General features: G+C 26.6%; 10 protein-coding genes across 10 annotated transcripts; 1 reads left to right on the top strand and 9 right to left on the bottom strand.

Moving 5' to 3' along the window:
- Nucleotides 1–1,582: 1,582 nt before the first annotated feature.
- On the bottom strand, nt 1,583–2,014 carry EIN_333980 (hypothetical protein; the record flags this gene model as incomplete). Its single annotated transcript, XM_004259154.1, has 1 exon — nt 1,583–2,014. The coding sequence occupies one exon, from the start codon at nt 2,012–2,014 to the stop codon at nt 1,583–1,585; it is 432 nt and encodes a 143-aa protein (XP_004259202.1).
- Nucleotides 2,015–2,359: 345 nt separating this feature from the next.
- On the bottom strand, nt 2,360–2,791 carry EIN_333970 (hypothetical protein; the record flags this gene model as incomplete). Its single annotated transcript, XM_004259153.1, has 1 exon — nt 2,360–2,791. The coding sequence occupies one exon, from the start codon at nt 2,789–2,791 to the stop codon at nt 2,360–2,362; it is 432 nt and encodes a 143-aa protein (XP_004259201.1).
- Nucleotides 2,792–3,108: 317 nt separating this feature from the next.
- EIN_333960 (hypothetical protein) lies at nt 3,109–3,540 on the bottom strand (the record flags this gene model as incomplete). Its single annotated transcript, XM_004259152.1, has 1 exon — nt 3,109–3,540. One exon carries the CDS (start codon nt 3,538–3,540, stop codon nt 3,109–3,111), a length of 432 nt encoding a protein of 143 aa, XP_004259200.1.
- A 508-nt stretch (nt 3,541–4,048) lies between these two features.
- EIN_333950 (hypothetical protein) lies at nt 4,049–4,483 on the bottom strand (the record flags this gene model as incomplete). The annotated part of the gene is made up of 1 exon (XM_004259151.1): nt 4,049–4,483. The coding sequence occupies one exon, from the start codon at nt 4,481–4,483 to the stop codon at nt 4,049–4,051; it is 435 nt and encodes a 144-aa protein (XP_004259199.1).
- A 1,046-nt stretch (nt 4,484–5,529) lies between these two features.
- EIN_333940 (hypothetical protein) lies at nt 5,530–5,964 on the bottom strand (the record flags this gene model as incomplete). The annotated part of the gene is made up of 1 exon (XM_004259150.1): nt 5,530–5,964. One exon carries the CDS (start codon nt 5,962–5,964, stop codon nt 5,530–5,532), a length of 435 nt encoding a protein of 144 aa, XP_004259198.1.
- A 533-nt stretch (nt 5,965–6,497) lies between these two features.
- Nucleotides 6,498–6,932, bottom strand: EIN_333930 (hypothetical protein; the record flags this gene model as incomplete). Its single annotated transcript, XM_004259149.1, has 1 exon — nt 6,498–6,932. One exon carries the CDS (start codon nt 6,930–6,932, stop codon nt 6,498–6,500), a length of 435 nt encoding a protein of 144 aa, XP_004259197.1.
- A 523-nt stretch (nt 6,933–7,455) lies between these two features.
- On the bottom strand, nt 7,456–8,259 carry EIN_333920 (hypothetical protein; the record flags this gene model as incomplete). The annotated part of the gene is made up of 1 exon (XM_004259148.1): nt 7,456–8,259. The coding sequence occupies one exon, from the start codon at nt 8,257–8,259 to the stop codon at nt 7,456–7,458; it is 804 nt and encodes a 267-aa protein (XP_004259196.1).
- Nucleotides 8,260–8,749: 490 nt separating this feature from the next.
- On the bottom strand, nt 8,750–9,139 carry EIN_333910 (hypothetical protein; the record flags this gene model as incomplete). The annotated part of the gene is made up of 1 exon (XM_004259147.1): nt 8,750–9,139. The coding sequence occupies one exon, from the start codon at nt 9,137–9,139 to the stop codon at nt 8,750–8,752; it is 390 nt and encodes a 129-aa protein (XP_004259195.1).
- A 1,640-nt stretch (nt 9,140–10,779) lies between these two features.
- Nucleotides 10,780–11,760, bottom strand: EIN_333900 (hypothetical protein; the record flags this gene model as incomplete). The annotated part of the gene is made up of 1 exon (XM_004259146.1): nt 10,780–11,760. One exon carries the CDS (start codon nt 11,758–11,760, stop codon nt 10,780–10,782), a length of 981 nt encoding a protein of 326 aa, XP_004259194.1.
- A 4,128-nt stretch (nt 11,761–15,888) lies between these two features.
- Nucleotides 15,889–16,510, top strand: EIN_333890 (protein serine/threonine kinase, putative; the record flags this gene model as incomplete). Its single annotated transcript, XM_004259145.1, has 2 exons — nt 15,889–16,050; nt 16,494–16,510. Coding segments are annotated over 2 exons (179 nt in total), but the record flags the coding sequence as incomplete, so codon positions are not given.

The following is a 16,510-nucleotide window of genomic DNA, read 5'->3' as shown; positions in this document are numbered from 1 at the left end:
GAATAAGTTCAAGTACTATAATTATAATATAATTAATTAAAATTAGTTAATATACTCCAGAAGTAATTTTTTATTTGAAATTATCAATAAAATTTTAATAACAATAATAAAACAAAAATTCGGTTTAGTTTTAAAAAAATAGTAAATAAATTTTTATTGAGAAAATAAAAGTTTGTGTTTTTAATTGTTGTATCGTATAATTGTTTAAACAAATATATTGAACTTATTGATAGAAGTATCACAGATTTTAAAATTAACGTTTAATTAGATAACAATTTATAATTAATTATAATATAATTATCATTCATAATAATCAAAATTAATAATAAAAACAATTATTAAATATATTATATATTTGAAAATTTATTATTAATATAAACATTCATATTTTAATAATAAAAACCACCAAATTACGAGTGAATTTTTGTTCTAAAAACTGAATAAATTAATTATTTGAATTAATAAAATAATATTAAAATTTTTATTTGAAGTTTTAAAAAAATATATCTTTTAATATATTTTTACAAACAGAAACCATTTTTGTATGAACTATTCTCAAAAATTAAAATGTTTTTAATTAAAAAGTAAATATAAAAATAAAAAATTAAACTTTGTATTATAACTTTTCAATTAAATACACATTTGGGTTCTATTTAAGTTTTAAAATTGTTAACTATAAAATACGAAACACAAACTTAAATGTATTTATTAGTAGGAAACAATATAAATACAAGCAATAATAAACTTTATTTATAATTCAACAAAATACATTTACATTATTTTGTTTTAAAATGTTGAATACAAAAACGGCATTCATTAAATAAAAATTGTTATGCAATTAACACCTAAACACACAATGAATTATTAAACACTTAATAAGTGCTTTAATCATCATTGAAGTGTCCCACTCTCGTACAACACGGCATTGAATCTCCACAACAGTTGCAATACTGTGTGTATGAACGAATTTTCCCAGAAGAGTCTCTGCCACAAGTGTCACATAAAAAGTCACCACAACATTGACATCTGTTGTTCTCTATGTTGTGGCAATACTGACAAAGGGTTGTGGATTCTTTAGCATCCATTGTTTATTTTTTAGTTTTATATTTTTTGGAAGGGGTGTATTACAATTTATAAGATATGGTGTAATTTGAATATAATAAAAAGATATTGTTTGCCACTTAATAATTATTATCATAATAACTCTTTGTTTTTTGTTATTGTTTTTTATTATTATTTATCCATGGGATAAAAACTTCATTTTTTGTTTTGAAAAACAACTAAAACAACGAAAGATGATGTTATATATTTAATTCAAAAATATTTACAATTAAAAAATTAAAAAGGTGAGTATGCTATGTAATAAATTTTAAATGGCAAATAATATAATGTTAATATTTTTAGTTTTTTATAATAACCTTTTGTAAAACAAAAAATAAAAAACGGGAATAAATATATATTACTATAAATAGTTAATTTTATTATTACTAATTAAGATGTTTGTTAAATTGTAATTATCAATGTTAAATAAATTATTTTATAAAATTTCAACAAAATTTGAGTAAAAACGAATTGGTTATTTTTAGTAGAGATAGACCCATCCATGGAAACAACTGTGATAAAGTTCAAAATTTGTCATTTCAAGAACGAGTAAGTACCAACCTGGGAGAGTGACAGCTTCCTCAACTTTGCCAGTAACTCTTAACCGTTTTAGTCCTTTTGTTGTACAACCTCCTACTATTGTATCACAGACATATGCATCTTCGTATTGGTAAGAAGCAATGAACAGTGAACCCCAATAGTATTCAACATGCCACTTGAGAACGACATGGTCATGTGGTTGTAATATTTCAAAGACAATTGTGTAATTTGTAAATTCTCTTTCAGCTGGCTTTTCAAATTCCACCACAGTCACATTAAAATCCAAGTTGACGGTCTTATCTTCACAAAAAGTCATATTAATAATTCCAGGGTCAGCATAGCAGTAAGCAAGAAGTAAAGCAATAAAGAACATTTGAATTTGATTTTAAGTTGTGAAAATGGTTTATCTAAAAAAATAGAGGTCAGTTTGTTAAATGTTTTTCGGTCTTTTGAAAAGTTATTCATTTTTATCAATCCATAATTTTAATGAATTAATAATGTAATAAATAATAAACAACAAATAATAAATATCAATTAATTGAGTATTTTATTTTTTTCAAACAACTTTTGATGGTTGTTAGCTGATCATAAACAACAAACGTAACAAAATACAAATAACATATTATTGTATTACACGAGTAGTTGATTAATTTGTTATAATTGACTATTTTTGTTGTGTATTTTTGCCAAAAATTGAATAAAAACGAATTGGTTAATTTTAATAGAGATAGACCCATCCATGGAAGCAACTGTGAAAAAGTTTGTGGTCTGTCATTTCTAGCACAAGCAAGTACCAACCAGGAAGAGTGACACTTTCCTTAATAATACCAATGGCTTTCATCTGTTTTGGTCCTTTTTCTGAACATTGACCTTTTATTGAAGAACAAACCATTTCATCATCGTATTGGTGAGAAGCGATATAAAGTGAACCCCAATAGTATTCAACGTGCCATTTAAGAATAACATCTTCATGTGGTTGTAAAATATCAAATTTAATTGTATAAACTGTTCGTTCTCTTTCAGCTGGTTTTTCAAATTCTACCACAGTCACATTAAAATCTAAGTTGACTATCTTGTCTTCACAGTAGGTCATATCAATAATTCCAGGGTCAGCATAGCAGTAAGCAAGAAGTAAAGCAATGAAGAACATTTGAATTTGATTTTCAGTTGTGAAAATGGCCTATATGTATAGGTTTGAACTTTTTTGTTAAATGTTTTTCGATCTTTTGAAAAGTTATTCATTTTTATCAATCAACAATTTAGATATTATAAAATACAAACAAAAAATTAAGTAATATCATTTTTGTTTCAAATAATTTTTGATGGTTTTAAGCTGATCATAAACAACAAACGAAATGATATACATGTGACAATTTTTCGTTTTAAAAATTATGTTAATAATATTTTTTGATATATATTTTTATTGTATTTTTTGCCAAAATTTGAATAAAAACGAATTGGTTAATTTTAATAGAGATAGACCCATCCATGGAAACAACTGTGATAAAGTTTGTGGTCTGTCATTTCAAGCACAAGCAAGTACCAACCTGGGAGAGTGACACTTTCCTTAATAATACCAATGGCTTTCATCTGTTTTGGTCCTTTTGTGGAACAACCTCCTACTATTGTACTACAGACCATTTCATCATCGTATTGGTAAGAAGCAATGAATAGTGAACCCCAATAGTATTCAACATGCCACTTGAGAACAACATCTTCATGTGGTTGTAAAATATCAAATTTAATTGTATAAACTGTTCGTTCTCTTTCAGCTGGCTTTTCAAATTCCACCACAGTCACATTAAAATCCAAGTTGACGGTCTTATCTTCACAGTAGGTCATATCAATAATTCCTGGGTCAGCATAGCAGTAAGCAAGAAGTAAAGCAATGAAGAACATTTGAATTTGATTCCAAGTTGTGGAAAGTAGTTTATATGAAGAGGTGTGAGGTTGTATGTTAAATGATTTCTGTCTTTTGAAAAGTTATTCAATTTTAGATTAATAATCCAAATTAATAAACAGAGAACAACTTTGTTAATACATATTAAATCATCAAATATTCAAAAAGTTAATTTGAACCAATTTCATTTGTTTTTTGAAGTTAAAAAGTTATTATCATCAAAAATTTAAATGTTATACTTTTTTCATGAAATATTTTAAAACAACTTTGAAAATATAAGGGATTCCATTGTTTTGTTTTATTACAATTTTCTGTTTTCAACTTTTGACATAACAATTGAATTTTGATATTACAACAATCGTTATTAATAACATTTCAATGTATTAATCGTTTGATAATTGATTTAAATGTTATGGAAGAAATTAACGAACAATAAAAAACAATGAATTAAAAAATAATTATTAAATATAATAAAATAATTTAATAACAAAATATTATAAATAAAAATTAAAAGAGATAGACCCATCCATGGAAGCAACTGTTATAAAGGTTGTTGTCAGTCATTTCAAGCACGAGAGAGTACCAACCTGGGAGAGTGACACTTTCTTTAATATAACCAATCTCCTTCATTTGATTTGGTCCAAGTTTTGTAGGACAACCTCCCTCGATTGCAATACATACATCTCGATCGTCGTATTGGTAAGAAGAGATGTAAAGTGAACCCCAATAGTATTCAACGTGCCACTTGAGAACAAGATCTGTATGTGGTTTTATTACTTCCATATAAATTGTATAATTTGTTCGAATTCTTTCAGCTGGTTTTTGGTATTCAACTTTCATGATATCTATATCCAAGTTGACTGGTTTATCTGGACAGAATTTCATATCAATTATTCCAGGGTCAGCAGAGCAAAAAGCAAGAAGTAAAGCAATAAAGAACATTTGAATATAATTTGAGTTGTAATATATGTTTATATTTTAAAAATTGGTTAATTTTACCAAAAGTTGTAATAATTTGTAAAAAATAGTGTATCATATGTTCATAATTAATTATTTCATATAAAAATGTTTTAAAAAGTTTAAATTGGTCTTGCTGAAAAAAGAAAATTACTTTAAAAATAAACAATTTTAAGAAATTTGGAGAATTCAAATAAGTTAAAAAAATATATTATCTTTTTATTTAATGTTTCAACAATATTTTTGATAAAAAAATATATATCAGAAGTAATTAAGATTAACTTAAAATCCAAAGAATTCTCAATTATGTTGTTGTTATGACATTTGATATATAAATATAATGAACTAAAAAAATATAATGTTTATTGTTTATTTAAAATATTATTAAATTGGGTTTTACTTTCAAAACATCAATAATAACAATAAAATTTCTGATTTAGTAAAGATAAATCCACCCATTATAACAACTTTTATACTCTTTGAAATTGGTCATTCTAATTATCAAAAGGTACCACCCTGGGAGTGTAAATATTTCTTTGATTCTGCCGTAGGCCGTAAAATAGTTAGGTCCAAGTTTCATAGGACATCCTCCTTCAATTTCGGGACACAACGAAACATCTTTGTAACCATATGTAGCAATATAAAGTGTACCCCAGTAATATTCAACATTCCAAGTCAAGTACAAATGATCATGAGAGACATTTGCTGTAACATTAAACTTATAAAGAGTTTCTTCTCTGTACGGGTACTTATCACTATAAATCTGAGTGATAAGAATATCATTACTTATATGTTCTTTGGGACAAGGAGATAATTTTATAAATCCCGGATCAGCTCTGGATAATGCAAATAAAACACAAATTAGTATCATAGAATCGTAATATGTTTTGTAGATTTCTTGTAATTTTTTTTAATAATAATAACTAACATATTAATTTTAACATTAAATATCAATAAACACAATAACAATTACATGTTTAATATAAAAAACAATTATACATTCGAAAAGTGTTAATAATAATAAAATTGATTTAGTAAAGATAAATCCACCCATTATAACAACTTCTATATTCTTCAAAATTGGTCATTCTGACTTTCAAAAAGTACCACCCAGGGAGTGTAACAGATTCTTCAATGCTTCCATGAGCTGAAAAATAGTTTGGTCCAAGTCTCATTGGACATCCTCCTTCCAATAACGGACATAAAGAAACTTCTTTGTAACTATACGAAGAAATATAGAGAGTACCCCAGTAGTATTCGACATCCCAAGTTAAAAACAGATTATCAATTGACTTTTTGGCAGTAATATTGAACATGTAGTTTGTATCCTCTCTATATGGGAACTGATCAAATGATAGCTGAGTGATTTCGATATCATTATTGATGGGTTCCTCGGAGCAAGGAGTCACTTCAATAATGCCGGGAGCAGCTCTGGATAATGCAAGTAAAACACAAATAAATAACATCAAATGATATTATAAAGTTTAACAATAACTTAAATTCTAAAAATTTAACTCACATCTTTGTTTTAACATAAAAATAATTAACAACATTTCAAAAATGTTAAAAGCGTTTTAATACTTTTATATTTTATTTTTGTCGGTAATAACAATTGATTTTTTAATTGAAATGTTATAAAATATATCAGAATGTTTAAAAAAGTAATAGAAATATAACTTCAAAAACTATTGTTAAAAAACAATTAAACTTTTAATATGGGTACTTATATGTCACTTGTACCAACTTTTTTAGACCATATATTTGATATATTTATATATATAAATATTTGACAAAAAAAGATTTTGAAGTCTTTAATTTTTTGACCAATTTTGTAGGTACTATAACCCAAAAAAATATAACAAAACAATTATTTAATATTTAAAAAGGTTGAGTCAAGTTATTTCCCATAGACAAATATATTTTTTATTTTTAAAAGTTGAAGTTTACAAAATTTGAGATACTCAAATGAAACACTGATAACAAATCAAATAAAAATAAATCAATATAGATAAATCCATCCTTGATAGCATCCAAATTCCTCGATTAAAGTAGAAAAATGAATATTAAGGAGATACCATCCGGCAAGTGCAACATCTTTTACTTTAGCTTCTGCTGAAAATCCATACTCACCAATAGTCAATGGGCATCCCATAGGAACTTTACCGCATAAATCAACATCTTCATATCCATAAGAGGCTATATAAAGTGTTCCCCAATAATACTCCAAAAACCAAGTCATTGTTGCTTTTTCGGTTGGAATGGTGACATTTATCTTAAACATGTAAGTTGTGTCATCTAAATATGGGTATTGATCATATTCCAATTTATTTATTAGAATCGAAGGAGTGTAATGTATATCAGGACATTGTTTGACATCAATAGTACCTGGTTGAGCATAGGTAGTTGCGAATATCAGAACACACAAAAACATCATTTGTAAAAAATCAGATTTATCACCTTTTTATTTTTGGTTGATTTTCCATATAAGTTTATGTAATTGTTTTTTTGGCAAATTTATATTTTCAAAATAATAACTTCTCAATTTTTTCATTTTATTCTTTTTAATATTTCAAGTGTTTTAAACACCATAAAAAAATAATGTGTTTAATATTTTGACAAATAATTTGACTTTTGTTTTATTTTTAAATTTTATTTTTTTTGTTTTTGTTGAAACATTATTCAATCTTTTAATAACAATTTATCAAAACGATGTTATCTAATTAACATGTTGATCATTTTTCTTGATAATTATATACAATTACATTTCATTTATTATCAATTTTAATACTTTTTAATAAATTAATATTTAATTAAAACGAACTTTAGTAATTTGTAGTATATTATTTAAAAAAAATCAATTTGTTTTATTATTTTCTTTATCTAATTTTAATGACTTTGTTTTGTTCAATTTATAATTCCTTTAAATTTGAATAAATGTAATAATTGAATTACCATATTTATTGTCTTGGTGGAGCACTGGTACTTCTTCTTCCACGTCTGATAGCCCCAGTACGTGTAGGTGGTTGTGGACTTTGACTGCGTCTTCTTCTTACGGCTCCGGTTCTTGTTAATCCTCTTTCCGACCCATACATACTCAACGAATATTGACTCACTGGAGCAAAATCTCCAGGATTCTCAACAACACCAAATTCTACTCCATTTTTCAAATTGGCTGAAGTAACTTCTGTTGCAAATTTGGAAACAAGTTGATAAGCATTTTGAAGCATTGTGACTCCTCCAAATGTTGTTCTTCTCAGCAACATTTCTGCAAGCTTTTCCAATATTTCAAATAGAGATTTGGGCAACAAAACTTGCTGCATCAAAGTGTGTTTGATACCGGCTTCAACTCGTCTTGATTGTTTAATATCATTCAAAACTGATTTGTGATCAAAAAAATAATGCCAATGTCGACTGGGGTGTGGGTCTTTTGTAAAAGCAGTGGTTAATGCTTGGGATACACTTTCTATATCAGCATATCGAATCCTTCTGGTTGTAATCATTCGTTCAAGAGAACCCAAAACTCTTTCAAATTCGTCAATAAGCCCTTCCAAATAAGAAATAAACAATGTAAGACCAGGGAAGTAAGTGTGTAATCTTGTTTTTGCAATTTTTAAATTGCCAATAAATAGATTTCCTTGTTCTCTTAAAACGTGCATCTGCAGTAGCACATCATCTTCGACATCATATTGTAGATTTCTTTGATATTCTGGTTGATCGTCAAAATCTTCAAAATCGTCGTACAAAGACAAAGAAGCTGACATACATAAAGTGGTTATTCCAAGAATTAATAATAACATAAAGATAATAGAGTTTATTTTCTTTTTGTACCTCAATCGAATTAATAATTATCAACGTAAAAAATGTCTTGTATTCCTCTATTTCTGAATTATTATATTATTATCATTTCATTTGTTATTAATAATAAAACAATTAATTTTAATAAGGTTATTTGTAAACAAAACATGGCTTTTTACCTCAAAAACAAATTTATAAATAAATGAAAAGTAATTAAATTTTAATTTTTTAAACCAAATAGTTTTAAGCTTTTTGTCATCAAATTTTTAAGTTTTACATATTCAACAATACGCCAACATTGTCCAGTTATATGATACACGTTTATATTTTATTTTTTGTTGTGCTGTTTAACAAATTGTATTTTATACTGTAATATCTTTAACTGTGGTTAAATTATTTTTACTAATCATTTAAAAAAACAACAATCTTAACAACAATAAAAATCCCAATGTTTATTTATCTTCGTCTTCTAAAACTTTGAAACATTCTACTAAAGATGTTTCTACTTTCTATTTCATCGTAAATGGGATCTTCATTATCATCTCTACGAGTATAAGTAAGTAAATTTTTACCTTTTGCACGTTTTACTGCAATTTCTCTTGGTGTTTCGGGAAGTGGTCTATTTGCCAAGAATTTCTTTTCTTGTGCTGTTCTTCTTATACTCAATCTTGGATCTCTTCTTTTTCTGTACATTTCTAAAGTAATTTTCGACATGTCAAATCGTTCTTTGTCTTCTGAAATACCAAACTTCCTTTCAATGTCTTCTTCATTTGATTCAACAAATCTGATAAAGAATTCGATATTTTTCAAAGCATCTTTTAATTTTTGTTCTTGTTTGAAAATCATTACATGTTCTAATAAAAGTAGCAAACTCTTAATTTTTTCAAATAAAGTTGTTGGCAGAACAAATTGTAATATAAATCTATCTTTGTGTATTATTTGATGTGAAGACATGACTTGTTCAATCATATGCTTTGTTTTGTGTAAAAAGTGCCAATGGTGACTTTCTTCTTTACGACTTTGATATGCGTTTGATATTAGATCACATAATATTAACAGATCATTCTTTTCAACTGAGTTTTTCTTTCTCATGAGTTCAACAATTGACAATATAGATTCCATTTCTCTTTTCATCCCTACGACAGCATCTAAAAATCTTTTGTTTGTTATTTCAAAGTTTCTTCTCAATTTGTTCCATAATACATGAAGTGTCTCCCTAAATTCTTCTCCTTGATCTTCAATCACCATAATCAACAACCGAATGTTATCTTCTAGTGGAATTGAATCAGTAGAAAACTCTTGAGGTGATTCTTCAAACTCAAAATCATCATCCAGATACATATAACCACATGAGAAGGAGATGATTAGAAAGACAGTCACAATCATGACAATGACCTTTTACAGTTGCTTTTAATATGAAAAGTTGGTTTTCAATACACAAGGAAGTTTATCCTTAACTTAACACACACACAAATTAAAATTATATGTTTTTCTTGTTTTTCAATCTTAATAATTAGTTGGACTTGTTGACCACCACAAATAAAACAAATTGTTTGAAAAAAAAATAATTAAAAACTTTTTGAATATAATCTCCCCCTTTTTTCACTCTTTTCTTTTTCTTCAATATCTTTTTGTTTCAAACTCTCTCGAGACGTTAATGACTTGGATCTTCTTAATGGTTTCTGGTTAGCTTTATCGAATGAACACTCTTTTAAAAGATCTTGAAATCCTTCATTGATACCAAACTCACTCTCTATTTCAGACAACTCAATTTCAAGTCGATTCACAAACCTTTCCAACTTCTTTTTTATATTTCTCTGTCTCAAATTCAATAGTGATGTAAATTGTGTCTTCATATCTTTGAAAAAACTCGCAAATTTGATAAAGAATGTTTTTGGTATTAACATCTGAAGTTTAAGAGAAGACTTGTATGTGTCTTTTAATTTGGATTCTTCTACGTTTTTCAACATCCTTTTCATATTTAAAAGTAATTTCCAAAATAGATTATTCTCATCTTTATCATTTAAAGATATATCAATGAAAGTGGAGAGTTCTTCAAATTGTGCTTTTGTTATTTTTCTTTTGATCAACATCTCATCCACAAGAAGTAATAGTCGTTGCACTTCTCCTTTGACATTTTCCAAAAGTCTAACAAAATCCAAATCGTAAATTTCAGAAAACCTCCTTAATCTATTTGCAACTGTATTCAATAATAACATCCAACAATTTCCTTTTGATTGAATTGTATTTAATTCTTCTAATGATCTTTCGGTTAAAGTAATTTCGGTTGGTGAACTATTGACACGATACAAAAATAACACAACAATCATCAACATAATGAACTGCCTAGTTTTATCAATTTAAAGTTAATAACTTCACTACAAATTTAAATTTTGGTGGTTTCTTTGTTTTTTCCATTTGAATTTTTCAGGAAACAAAACAAATAAAAAAATTTAAAATCAAAAATGGTTTAATTTTCCTTTTTTCTATGAAAATCTTTTCTTTGGATAAGAATTGGTTTCGAGTACAACATCATCAAACACTGGCATTTTGAACTGTCTTCCTGGTCTTCTATTTTTTGGTGTTTCATATATTGGGAATGGTCTTCTTTGTGTGGGTGGAGTATGAAGAGCTGTTCTTGTTTGAGACAGACGTGGCGATTCAGGAAGTTGTTGTTGTGGAATTCTTTGTCTTGGAGCTGGCACTGGTGGAGTTCGTGGGGGTGGAGGTGGGGTGAAACTTGGAACAGAAGTTTTGTAACTGCCACTACCAGAAGAAGAGAAAGAAGCAATTTGAGGATTTCTTCTGAAATTGTCAATATCAACAGATCTGTGGAACTGGTTTTGTCTCTGTTCAAGAATGTCTTTATCGGCAACTGCATTCTCATGGGCGCTTTTTATTCTTTGAATGTATTCTTTTAACAATTCAATTGCTCGTCTAAGATGCTGATTAAAAGAAAATTTTTTATCTTTTGAGATTTCTATTAATGTTTTATACATGCAAAGGTAATAAAACTTTGGTACAAATAATAAGGTGTAAAACGTGTTTTTATACCTGTCTTCAATATCAGAATTTTGAACCTTTCTCATCATCATGTTCATATTTCTAAGGTAAAATCCTTGTGGATTTGATGGATTGTCATTCAAAAATATTTTGATCATCAATTTGGAAAGCTCATCGATATCATCTCTCGATGCTTTTTTCTCTTCTTCAAATTTGTCAAAGAATCTCATGAGAGCTTCTTGTTGTTCTCTGACCTTTAAAACAGAATTAGAATACTCATCATCTCTGATCAGATCAAACTTCCTTAATTTGTTGACTAATGAAGTTAAAACAAATAAGTAGTTATCTGCTTTAAGTTTGAGAAGTCCCAAATTGGCATTACCATCTTGAGAGAAATAAATCACATCAATGGGATTACTTCTTACAATAAGTAAAGACAATGCAAGTATTAACAAAGATATCATGAAATAATAAATAAGTTTGTTCTTTTTAATACCATCCCATTTTTTATAAAAACCAAATAAAAAGTGAAAGATATTTTTGAAATTGTGGTTTGATTAGCTCTTTATTTGTTTTTGGTGTTTTCTATGTGTTTTTTGAAAGTACCAAACAAATCATTATATAAATTTAAAAACGATTTAAATTGAATATTAATAAAAAACAATAATGTTCTGTTGTTAAAAATTATTTTAAAAGGGTATGTTTTAAGTTTGTCAAACTTAAACAAAAAAGAATTAAAAAAGCTTTTTCAAATGATATTCTTTAACGATAATTTGTTTTCTATTAGCAATCACATCTTTATATTTAATTAAATTATTATTATTATTAATAAAAATAATATCGATATACAATTAAATATATCATATCGATAAAATAAATATTGTTTTTAAATGAATTTAACATATCCATTAAATGTTAAAATTCAATTGAAAAAATCTTACACAAAATTTTATAGTATTTAAATTTTATTATAATTATATTATAACACTTTTATATATATTATAATTAATTAATTTATTTAATTAAAAAATTGATGTGAATAAAAAAAATAAATTCAAAATCTTTATATTTCGTTTCAAAAACAAATGACTTTAAAATTATAAATAAATTATTATTATTCTATACTTTATTATAACCAAACACGCTGAAATTAGACTCTTTCGAAACCCCCAAAAATACCATTTTATATAAAAATAAACAACATAACTTTTTTTAAAAACTATAATTTATTAAAATTATTAACAAACCTTAAAATAGTATTCCTAATTTTGAATTAAATTTAAAAATAAAACCACCCGAAATATGCATATCAAAGTGGCTAAATATTTTTGATTTTATTTTATTTATATAAAGTTTTTTTTACAGAATCATTGTGTTTTAGGCTTATTTTAGTTTTTTTAATAATAATTAATATTATTAATATTATTTAATAATAATTTTCTATTCAAATATTTTTTTTAAAAACAAGAACCAAACAAAAATAGAAAATTTAATTATAATATTTGAACAGTTAAAAAAGGTTGACAAATTGGGAGTGTCGAAAATCACAGTTCATATTATTTGTATTATTTTTAGTAACTGTAAAAGGCATAATGATTATACTAATAGAGTTTCTCTTCTTTCTGCAATATGCACTTTCAAAAACGAAATATCAATCTTCAGAGTCCGAATTACCTCCAGCAAACGACAATGAAACTCAATGTAAAGACAACCAATATTTATCAAACGGAATTTGTATGAATTGTGATTTATCGTGTAAAAATAGTTTTTGCAGTCCAGATGGTACTTGTCTTGATTGTGAAAAAGGGTATTTTGTGAGTAAAAAACAGTGTTCTGAATGTGCCACAGTCATTAGTAATTGTGATTTTTGCGCTTCAAGTGTTTTTGGTGTAAATTGTTTGAAATGCAAAGAAAATTACTATATGTCAAATGGAGAGTGTAAACCATTTTCAACTTGTTTTGGAAATAAAACACAAACTACATGTGATTGTGACAATAATATAGCTATTAATACAAACTGTTTTGAGTCTGTTGGTAATTGCAAGTATTCCAAATTTAGACAGAATGGGACAGAGTGTTTAAATTGCATCAACAATTTCGAAAATACAAAAAATGGTCTTGTGGATAGAGGATGTGTTTTAAATAATAACGTTTTGTTGATGAATAACGTTATTTATAATTGTATGAATGGTCAATTTTTAAATCAAAATAATCAATGTGAAAACTGTGGAGAAATGGAATTGTGCTTTTTTAGTGATAACACAATTAAAGCTATTCAATGTAAAATGAACTCGGTAATTGATCTTAGAGAAAATAAGTGCCAAATAGACGAAAATTGTGTAAGATATAATAAAGGAGAGTGTATTTTATGTAAAAATGAAAGTGAAGAAATTGTGAATGGAAAATGTGAAAAATGCAAAGTTAATAATTGTAAATATTGTGTAGGAACAAAATGTTTGCGATGTGAAAATGACTTTCTTTTGACAAACGAAAATACATGTCAATATAAAAATAATGTACATTGTGATAACACAAGTCGTTTTGGTTGTACACTGTGTCATTCTGGATACACAAGAACAGAAGAAAGTGAAGAAGAAAATCGAATTTTTTGTATAGAAAACAGTGAAAATTTGGTTTGCGATAGATTTAATGGAAGTTGGTGTTTTGAGTGTAAAATTGGGTTTTATTCGAAAAGAGGAGTTTGTCAACAAATTCCACAAAACATGAAAACAATATCACACAATTTATTATTTAGAACAAATTTCATCTCTTTATCCACACACAAAAAGAGTCAAAAAATAAACCAAAATTCAAAACATTTAAATAACATCATTTTTGATAAAATGAATTGTAAAACAAGAAAAAATGATAACGAAGACAATTGTTATGAATTTGATACAAAAGGGTGTTTAAGGTGTAAAGATGGGCATTTCATGGTATTTACAGAAAGTGAAAACAAATGTTTTCAATGTGACAAAAAGTGTAAAACATGTCAAACTATAAATAAATGTTTGACGTGTGACAATGGTTTTTATTTGGATTCAAACAGTCAATGTGAAACTTCAACAAAATTGAACTCTACATGTAAAATAGTTATGCCAAATGGTAACGGGTGTTCTGTCTGTAAAGAACGTTTCTATAAAACTGGTAAAGATTGTTTAGCCTGTGACTCATCTTGTTCCACTTGTATTTCAAACACCTTTTGTTTATCTTGTGCATCTAATTACTTTAAAATTACTAACGAAATGTTTATGTGTAAATCATATGATAATTTAACAAATTGTAAAACAAAAAGTGAAAACGGTTGTACAAAATGCGAAGAAAGTTACTTTTTAAATAATTCACGGTGTACTAAATGTTCTGATAATTGTCTAATTTGTGAATCATCAAACCAATGTAAAAACTGTACCAATAATTATCTATTAATAGAAAATAGATGTGTTCACTTTTCACAAATCACTTTTTGTATTGAATCAAAAAACTCCGTGTGTTCAAAATGTTCAATAAATCGAAAGCCAAATTTAGACGGCAGTTCTTGTGTGTTTTCAATGAATATTGGTTTTGTTATATTAATTGTCATAAATGTTCTAATTTTAGCAATTACATTAAGTATTGCAAGTTATTTCTACATACTACACATTTTAAGAAAAAGGAAAAGAAAAGAGGAAACCAAAGGAATTTGTATTTATAAAATGAAAAACTCTAACAACAAAATGTCTTATAAAATTGCTAATTCACTTGTTACAAACAAAAAAGTAGTCAAATTTGATTTTGATAATCTAAACAAAATGCCAGTTAACGAAGAAAGTCGCGATTTGATTTGTATTGGAAATAATAGTAAACATAAAGTTATTACACAAATTGTAATTCCAGAACACAGAGACCTTTATTTGGCTTGTGTTAAACCACAAATTGTGATTTTAAAAAGAGGAAAAGCCTGTGAGTTTGAAATTTATTTAAAGCCAAAATGCTCTTTTGATGAAACAATAAATTTTATTGTAACTGCCATCGACTCAAAAAGTAAAAAGCAGAAAAGTGAAATTCTTCAAATAGAAATTTCTTGTGAAAAATCAAATCGTCTTGATTTGAGAAAAATTGAAATTCAAAATAAAATAGGTGAAGGCTCTTTTGGAGTTGTTTACAAAGGCCAATTTGAAGGGAATGATGTTGCAATTAAAAAGTTACGAAATATAGAAATGAATACCAAAAGTTTTAAAGATTTTGAAGATGAAGTTTCGATGTTAGACAAATTTCGCTGTGATTACATTGTCCACTTCTATGGCGCCGTTTTCATTCCAAACAAAGTGTGTATGGTCACCGAATTTGCTAAATTTGGCTCACTCGAAAATTTAATTTTTGGGAACAAAAGACGGTGTAAAATTCAAACCCATTCCAAAATAGAAAAAATGTGCAAACAGTTGAAAATAAAAATATTATTAGACAGCGCAAAGGGATTATTTTATTTACACTCGAATGGGATATTACACAGAGACATAAAACCGGATAACATTTTGATATTTTCACTTGAAAAAAATATTATTTTTAATGCGAAATTGACTGATTTTGGGTCATCAAGAAATGTCAATATGTTGATGACTAACATGACTTTTACCAAGGGAATTGGCACACCCGTGTATATGGCGCCTGAAGTCTTAAATCAGGAATACTACAAAAAACCAGCTGATATTTATTCATTTGCTATTACTATGTATGAAACGTTTGGGTGGTGTGAGGCATATCCCGACGATGATTTTGTTTATATATGGAAAATAGCCGAATTTGTTATAAATGGAAATCGGGTTCAAAAATTGGAAAATATAACTGAAGAGCAATTTGAGCTTATAGAAAAATGTTGGTCACAAGAAAAAAGTGATCGTCTCAAAATAGAAGAAATAGTTAAAAAACTGGAAATAATGGAGAGGAATACTATATAAATAGTGGATATAAAATGGAATTAATTTATTGTAAATGGTATATTATTCAAGTTTAATTATAAATAATATTATAACTTTTTGTGTATTTTAAGTTAAAAATACTATATTACAAAACAATTTGTGATTTAACAATTTTATAACATTGAAAACAAAGTGGATTAAAACTAGATTTTGTCAGATAATTTTTTTTAAAAGGTAATATTTTGTTTTAATAATAACCAGTATTTTACAAAATGAAATAATAATACAAAAATATCTGTTAGAACAAGAAGAAGGAAAA

Source organism: Entamoeba invadens (genome assembly GCF_000330505.1).
Source record: "Entamoeba invadens IP1 unplaced genomic scaffold scaff_1105074724865, whole genome shotgun sequence".
NCBI lineage: Eukaryota > Evosea > Mastigamoebida > Endamoebidae > Entamoeba > Entamoeba invadens.
The sequence above is the reverse complement of the archived record's forward strand: the minus strand, read 5'-3'. Positions and strand labels throughout refer to the sequence as shown.